We start from the raw sequence: 9062 nt of genomic DNA on the forward strand, positions 1-9062 counted from the left end.
AAACACACCTGCTCAGTGTTAACCAATCACAGGCTGTTCCTGACTCAGTGCTTTCTGTCTGCAGGAAGAAGCTCCGTATGTGTGTGTGGTAGAAATCCACGGAGTCCAGTTCAACCTGACGGCTGCTGTGGAGAGGACAGCTGGCAACACACACACCTTTACCTGTAGCCCCCACCAGGTAACACACACACCTTCACCTGTAGCAGGTAGGTGTTGTCTGTCCACCTGTCTCACTGTGTCCACCTGTCTGTCTGTCTGTGTGTCTGTAGTTCCAGTATGCCGTCAGTGAGCTCCAGTATTCAGCACCTGTCTACCTGCGGAGAGGACAGAAACGCATCGACGCCTCACCTGGACTGCGGTGTAAGAACCTCACCTGTGTGTGTTTGTACACCTGTGTTTGTGGGACAGGCCGGCTGATGATGTTTGTGTCTCATTAATATTCAGTGCAGCTGTACGACTGCTCAGCCGGCCAATCAGACTGCTCGCAGTGCAGGGCGGTACCTGAGGAGTACGGCTGCGTGTGGTGTCCAGGTAGCCCCGCCCCCAGCTGCGTTTACAATCAGTCCTGTCTCAGCGAACCGACAGACATCTGCCCGCCTCCTCAGATCACACAGGTGAGTCTCCACATCAGTCTGTCCATCCTGTTGCCATGGAAGCGCTCTAACTGTCCACCTGTCCGCAGGTGTTGCCTGTCTCTGGGCCTCTGGAGGGTGGAGTCCTGGTGACCATCACAGGGTCCAACCTCGGGATGAGGTTCGAGGATGTGGTGGGCGGAGTCACAGTGGCAGGTGTCCAGTGTCTGCCTCAGCCTGAAGGATACCTGATCTCCACCAGGTGAGCACCTGACATCAGCAGGAGGCGTGTCCTCTTGATCAGCTGACCACAACACACACACACACTTACAATCTGTGTGTGTGTGTGTGTGTGTGTGTGTGTGTGTGTGTGTGTGTGTGTGTGTGTGTGTGTGTGTGTGTGTGTGTGTGTGTGTTAGGGTTGTGTGTGAGCTGCAGCCCAGTGGGAGGCAGAAGGAGGGACCTGTCCTGGTTACCATGGGAATGACTCCCCCTGGGAGGTCAATGCAGATGTTCACCTATCAGGTAAGACTCAGTCCTAAAGACACATGTAGACCAGAACCAATCACGTCCAACCAGAACCAACCAGAACCAGTCAGGTACAACCAAGTCTAATTAGGTCTAACCAGGTCCAGTTAGGTCCAACCAGAACCAGTCAGGTCCAGAACTCATCTACACCAGAGGCCCCTGCAATTCACTTCAGTCTAGCTGAGCAGTTTTTGTACCTGACAGAACCAGAACTGGACTGTCTCCCTGCTGAGTCCTCTGATGAATGGATCTGAGGATGAACGTCTTCCTCTGTGATGTATCTACTGGATCAGGAGAACCTGGTCAGAGTTCAGTTCTGTCCCACTAGAACCTGGATCCAACCTGAGAAACAGGGATGATAAAAGATAACTTTAAAGCTTCTGGACTGATTGATCCGGTCTGATTGATGTGGTCTGGTTGATCCGGTCTGGTTGATCCCGTCTGATTGATCGGTCTGTTCAGGACCCTCAGCTGCTGGATCTGGTTCCTGATCGAGGTCCGGTTTCTGGAGGAACCAGACTGACCATCAGAGGACGCCAGCTGTTGACGGGACAAACATCCGACCTGAGCGCCTTCGTGGGTAACCAGCCCTGCTACATGTGAGTACTAGTACTACCAGTAGTACTACTAATCCTGTATTACCAGTACTACCAGTAGTATTACTAGTCTTGTATTATTAGTACTACCGGTAGTACTACTAATCCTGTCCCCACTACTACGAGTACTACTACTGTACTGAACTGTCTCCTTGTCTCAGAGTGGACGAGGTGAATGACACCCAGTTGGAGTGCCGGACTGGTCCCAGTAATCAGACTGGTGGCGTCCCAGTTCGTGTTTTCTTCGGTAAAGCTGAGCGGACGGTCCCGGACGTCTTCTTCCATTACCTTGACGACCCCGTCATCACCGACGCGGTGCCTGCAGAGAGCTTCTACGCGTAAGAACCAATCACAAGCCACTGTCGCTGAGGGTCTCTACCTGTATGTCCTAATATGGTGTTGTCTTCCTGTCATCAGCGGCGGCCGCATCGTCATAGTGACGGGCAGGAACCTGGACGTGGTGCAGCAGCCAATCATAGCTGTGTGGGTGGAGCCTGTGGAGGTCCAGAGAGTGAAACGGAGGAGACAATTGGCTCTGCTCACCGCCAAGCAGCAGCTGGTCTTCAACAGCACCATGACAACGGTGGGACAGACATCCAATCAGAGACGAGCTCCGGTTACTGAAGATATACGGACCTGTCTCTCTACCTGCTCTGACCTGTCTGTCTGCCTCCCAGGTGTCAGAGCGCTGCTCCGTCCTGTCGTCCTCTCAGATGACCTGTCTCACCCCCACCGTGTCCCCTGAACTCAAAGTTAAAGGAATCTGGTTCCAGCTGGACAACGTCAGGGTCCACTATGAGAGCATCAAGGTACCTGTCTACCTGTCTGCCTGCCTGTCTGTCTGCCTGCCTGTCTGTCTACCTGTTTGTCTGTCTGTCTGTCTGTCTGCCTGCCTGTCTGCCTGTCTGTCTGTCTGCCTGCCTGTCTGTCTGTCTGTCTGTCTGTCTGCCTGCCTGTCTGCCTGTCTGTGTACCTGTCTGTCTGTCTGTCTGTCTGTCTGTCTGTCTGCCTGTCTGTCTACCTGTCTGCCTGTCTGCCTGTCTGTCTGTCTGTCTGTCTGTCTGTATGTCTGCCTGTCTGTGTACCTGTCTGTCTGTCTGTCTGTCTGCCTGCCTGCCTGTCCGTCTGCCTGTTTGCCTGTTTGTCTGTCTGTCTGTCTGTCTGCCTGCCTGCCTGTCTGCCTGCCTGTCTGTCTGTCTGCCTGTCTGCCTGCCTGTCTGTCTACCTGTTTGTCTGTCTGTCTGTCTGTCTGCCTGCCTGTCTGCCTGTCTGTCTGTCTGCCTGCCTGTCTGTCTGTCTGTCTGTCTGTCTGTCTGCCTGCCTGTCTGCCTGCCTGTCTGTCTGTCTGTCTGTATGTCTGCCTGTCTGTGTACCTGTCTGTCTGTCTGTCTGTCTGTCTGTCTGTCTGTCTGTCTGTCTGTCTGCCTGCCTGTCTGTCTACCTGTTTGCCTGTCTGCCTGTCTGCCTGTCTGTCTGTCTGTCTGTCTGTCTGTATGTCTGCCTGTCTGTGTACCTGTCTGTCTGTCTGTCTGTCTGCCTGCCTGCCTGCCTGCCTGCCTGCCTGCCTGCCTGTCTGTCTGTCTGTGTGTCTGCCTCCCTGCCTGCCTGTCCGTCTGCCTGTTTGCCTGTTTGTCTGTCTGTCTGTCTGTCTGCCTGCCTGCCTGCCTGCCTGCCTGCCTGCCTGCCTGTCTGTCTGTCTGTCTGTCTGTCTGTCTGTCTGTCTGCCTGACTGCCTGTCGTGTCTCTCAGGGTCAGAGCTTCTCCTACTATCCGAACCCGGAGTTGTTCCCCCTGAACCGTGAGGCTCCAGATGTTCCATACCGGTTCAAACCTGGAGGAGTGATCGCTGTGGAGGTTAGTAACCGACTTCAAGATGTTCTGACATGGTGGACCCAGTAAACCGTCTGACCCTGTGTCCTGGTGGCGTCCTTCAGGGTCTGGACTTGACCAGAGCCATGTCCCGGCAGGAGGTGACGGCTCGGCTCGGAGACCAGGAGTGTCAGGTGAAGACCCTGGACAGCACTCACCTGTACTGTGAACCTCCAGAGATCCAACCAATGAGTGTGGAGGAGAGCAGCGACCTGCCCAGTCTGAAGGTAACACACAATGGCACACACAGTAACACACACAATAACACTAAGTAACACACAGTAACACACAGTAACACACACACAGTAACACACAATAACACAAACACACACAGTAGCACACAATAACACTAAGTAACACACAGTAACACACAGTAACACACAATAACACACAGTAACACACACAATAACACACACAATAACACTAAGTAACACACAATAACACACAGTAACACACAGTAACACACACAATAACACACACAATAACACACAGTAACACACACAATAACACACACAGTAACAGACAATAACACAGACAGTAACACAGTAACACACGATAACACTGAATAACACACAGTAACACACAGTAACACACAATAACACTAAGTAACACAATAACACACAGTAGCACACAGTAACACACAGTAACAGACAATAACACACAGTAACACACACAATAACACACACAGTAACACACAATAACACTAAGTAACACACAATAACACACAGTAACACACGGTAGCACACACAATAACACACAGTAACACACACAATAACACAGTAACACACAAAAACACACACAGTAACACACAGTAACACACAGTAGCACACACAATAACACACAGAGTAACAGACAATAACAAAGTAACACACAGTAACACACAGTAACCCACAACAACACACACAGTAACACACAGTAGCACACGATAACACTAAATAACACACAATAACACACAGTAACACACACAATAACACACAGTAACACACAGTAACACACAATAACACTAAGTAACACAATAACACACAGTAGCACACAATAACACACAGTAACACAGTAACACACAATAACACTAAATAACACACAATAACACACAGTAACACACAATAACACTAAGTAACACACAATAACACACAGTAACACAGAAACACACAATAACACACACAGTAACAGACAATAACACTGAGTAACACACAATAACACTAAGTAACACACAATAACACAGTAACACACAGTAGCACACACAACAACACACACACAGTAACAGACAATAACACACACACAATAACACAGTAACACACGATAACACTAAATAACACACAATAACACACAGTAACAGACAAGAACACAGTAACACACAGTAACACACAATAACACACAGTAACACAATAACACACAGTACACAATAACACACAGTACACAATAACACACACAGTAACACACAGTAACACACACAGTAACACACAATGAGACACAATAACACACAGTAACACACAATAACACAGAGTACACAATAACACACACAGTAACACACAATAACACACAGTAACACACAACACTAAGTAACACACAGTAACATACAATAGCACACAATAACACACAGTAACACACAACACACACAGAAACACACAATAACACACAGTAACACACAGTAACACACACACAGTAACACACAGTAACACACACAATAACACACAGTAACACACAACGCTAAGTAACACACAGTAACATACAATAACACACAATAACACAAACACACACAGTAGCACACAATAACACTAAGTAACACACAGTAACACACAGTAACACACAGTAACACACACAATAACACACACAATAACACTAAGTAACACACAATAACACACAGTAACACACAATAACACACAGTAACACACACAATAACACACACAATAACACACAGTAACACACAATAACACACACAGTCACAGACAATAACACACACAGTAACACAGTAACACACGATAACACTAAATAACACACAGTAACACACAATAACACTAAGTAACACAATAACACACAGTAACACAGTAACACACAATAACACACAGTAACAGACAATAACACACAGTAGCACACAATAACACACAGTAACACAGTAACACACAATAACACACAGTAACAGACAATAACACACAGTAACACACAATAACACTAAGTAACACACAATAACACACAGTAACACACAGTAGCACACACAATAACACACAGTAACACACACAATAACACAGTAACACACAGTAACACACAAAAACACACACAGTAACACACAGTAGCACACAGTAGCACACACAATAACACACAGAGTAACAGACAATAACAAAGTAACACACAGTAACACACAGTAACCCACAACAACACACACAGTAACACACAGTAGCACACGATAACACACAGTAACACAGTAACACACAGTAACACACAATAACACTAAATAACACACAATAACACACAGTAACACAGTAACACACAGTAACACACAGTAACACACAATAACACTAAGTAACACACAATAACACACAGTAACACAGTAACACACAATAACACACACAGTAACAGACAATAACACACAGTAACACACAATAACACTGAGTAACACACAATAACACTAAGTAACACACAATAACACACAGTAACACAGTAACACACAATAACACACACAGTAACAGACAATAACACACAGTAACACACAATAACACTGAGTAACACACAATAACACTAAGTAACACACAATAACACACAGTAACACACAGTACCACACACAATAACACACACAGTAACAGACAATAACACACACAGTAACACACAGTAACACACAGTAGCACACACAACAACACACACACAGTAACAGACAATAACACACACAATAACACAGTAACACACGATAACACTAAATAACACACAATAACACACAGTAACACACAAGAACACAGTAACACACAGTAACACAGTAACACACAATAACACACAATAACACACAAAAACACACACAGTAACACACAGTAACACACAGTAGCACACACAATAACACACAGAGTAACAGACAATAACAAAGTAACACACAGTAACACACAGTAACCCACAACAACACACACAGTAACACACAGTAGCACACGATAACACTAAATAACACACAATAACACACAGTAACACACACAATAACACACAGTAACACACAATAACACACAGTAACACAGTAACACACAGTAACACACAATAACACTAAATAACACACAATAACACACAGTAACACAGTAACACACAGTAACACACAATAACACTAAGTAACACACAATAACACACAGTAACACAGTAACACACAATAACGCACACAGTAACAGACAATAACACACAGTAACACACAATAACACTGAGTAACACACAATAACACTAAGTAACACACAATAACACACAGTAACACACAGTACCACACACAATAACACACACAGTAACAGACAATAACACACACAGTAACACACAGTAACACACAGTAGCACACACAACAACACACACACAGTAACAGACAATAACACACACAATAACACAGTAACACACACAATAACACAGTAACACACGATAACACTAAATAACACACAATAACACACAGTAACACACAAGAACACAGTAACACATAGTAACACACAGTAACACACAATAACACACAATAACACACAGTAACACAATAACACACAGTACACAATAACACACACAGTAACACACAGTAACACACACAGTAACACACAATAACACACAGTACACAATAACACACACAGTAACACACAATAACACACAGTAACACACAACACTAAGTAACACACAGTAACATACAATAGCACACAATAACACACAGTAACACACAACAACACACACAGAAACACACACAATAACACACAGTAACACACAGTAACACACACACAGTAACACACACAGTAACACACACAATAACACACAGTAACACACAACGCTAAGTAACACACAGTAACATACAATAGCACACAATAACACACAGTAACACACAACAACACACACAGTAACACACACAATAACACACAGTAACACACACACAGTAACACACACACAGTAACACACACAATAACACACAGTAACACACAACGCTAAGTAACACACAGTAACATACAATAACACACAATAACACACAGTAACACACACACAGTAACACGCACACAGTAACACACAGTAACACACAGTAACACACCATCTAACCTCTCTGTGGTTGATTAGATCCACGTTTTGGTCGTTCCTCCTCCATCTGACTCTGATCTTCTGACCTGTCCGTCAGCAGCTCGTAGTTCTTCAGGATGAAGAGGAGGCAGCAGTTCCCATTTCTAGGTCAAAGTCCAGTGCAGCGTAGAACAGCTTCTCCTTAATGTCACCCACAATCTCATATTCAGCTGGAAGCCCGCAGTCAGGATTTCATGAGGTCATCTGTGAGGTTGCTGCCAGCCAGGGTTAGGGCACAGCGTAGCCCTCATAGATAGGCACAGTAGAGTTCACACCATCACCATGACAACACCAGCGGTACGACCAGAGGCATACAGGCACTACACACATACATGGTAGGAGTGTTGAAGGTCTCAAACATGATCTGGGTCATCTTTTCTCTGTTGGCCTTGGGGTTCAGGAGGCCTCTGTGAGCAGGACTAGGTGCTCCTCGGGGGCGACTCTCAGCTCACTGGAGAAGGTGTGATGCCAGATCTTCTCCATGTCATCTCAGGTGGTGACCGTGCTCAATGGGGTACTTGAGGGTCAGGGTTTATCTTGTGCTCCACCATAGCTGTCCTTCTGGTCCATACCACCCATCCCACCCTGATGCCTGGGCCTTCCACCAGTGGAGGGAGCAGCATCTCCAGCAAAGCAGCTTTGTGCATACCAGATCTGTTGTCAACCACAAGGACGTCAATTTGGTCTTCCTTTTTCTTCTGTATGAGGGAGGGTTTTCAGCTGAGGAGGACTGTGTCTGAGTGCTACACTCTGCTCAGACAGGAGGATTGGTGCAGCGTCAGCAGTAATGAAGGTGTTGTACCAAACCGTCATGGTGAAAAGGGAGCTGAGCCTCAAGGAGAAGCTCTCAGTTTACCATCCACCTACATTCCAACCCTCACCTATGGTCATGAGCTCTGGGTAGTGACCCAAAGAATGAAATCGTGGATACAAGCGTCTGAAATGAGCTTCCTCCATAGGGTGTCTGGACTCAGCCTTAGAGATAAGGGGAGAAGCTAAGACATCCAGAGGGAGCTCAGAGTAGAGCTGCTGATCCTTCACCTCTAAAGAAACCAGTTGAGGTGGTTTGGACATCTGATTCAGATCCTCCAGGGAGACTTCCATGGAGGTTTTCTGAACACATCCTCCTGGGAGGAGACCCCGGGGTAGACCCAGAACCCTTTGGAAGGATTATGTATCTCATCTGGCCTGGGAACGCCTCAGGATCCCCCAGGAAGAGCTGGAAAGTGTTGGTGGGAGG

The 9062-nt window shown here is 46.2% G+C and overlaps 1 protein-coding gene and 1 pseudogene across 4 annotated transcripts in view; one reads left to right on the top strand and one right to left on the bottom strand.

The window, feature by feature from the left end:
- Nucleotides 1-9062, top strand: part of plxnb3 (plexin B3) — a 73904-nt gene that overhangs the window by 50541 nt on the left and 14301 nt on the right. For all 4 annotated transcript variants that reach the window (XM_055012933.1, XM_055012934.1, XM_055012932.1 and 1 more), the window contains 11 exons: nucleotides 65-178; nucleotides 270-360; nucleotides 445-614; nucleotides 683-834; nucleotides 992-1097; nucleotides 1563-1699; nucleotides 1858-2034; nucleotides 2114-2279; nucleotides 2374-2505; nucleotides 3446-3550; nucleotides 3631-3792. In XM_055012933.1, coding sequence (XP_054868908.1) covers nucleotides 65-178; nucleotides 270-360; nucleotides 445-614; nucleotides 683-834; nucleotides 992-1097; nucleotides 1563-1699; nucleotides 1858-2034; nucleotides 2114-2279; nucleotides 2374-2505; nucleotides 3446-3550; nucleotides 3631-3792 — 1512 coding nt within the window. The remainder of the gene's footprint in view (nucleotides 1-64; nucleotides 179-269; nucleotides 361-444; nucleotides 615-682; nucleotides 835-991; nucleotides 1098-1562; nucleotides 1700-1857; nucleotides 2035-2113; nucleotides 2280-2373; nucleotides 2506-3445; nucleotides 3551-3630; nucleotides 3793-9062) is intronic.
- On the bottom strand, nucleotides 7895-8499 carry LOC111584961 (actin-like; annotated as a pseudogene).

Source organism: Amphiprion ocellaris, chromosome 8 (genome assembly GCF_022539595.1).
Source record: "Amphiprion ocellaris isolate individual 3 ecotype Okinawa chromosome 8, ASM2253959v1, whole genome shotgun sequence".
In the NCBI taxonomy this organism is placed as follows: Eukaryota; Metazoa; Chordata; class Actinopteri; family Pomacentridae; genus Amphiprion; species Amphiprion ocellaris.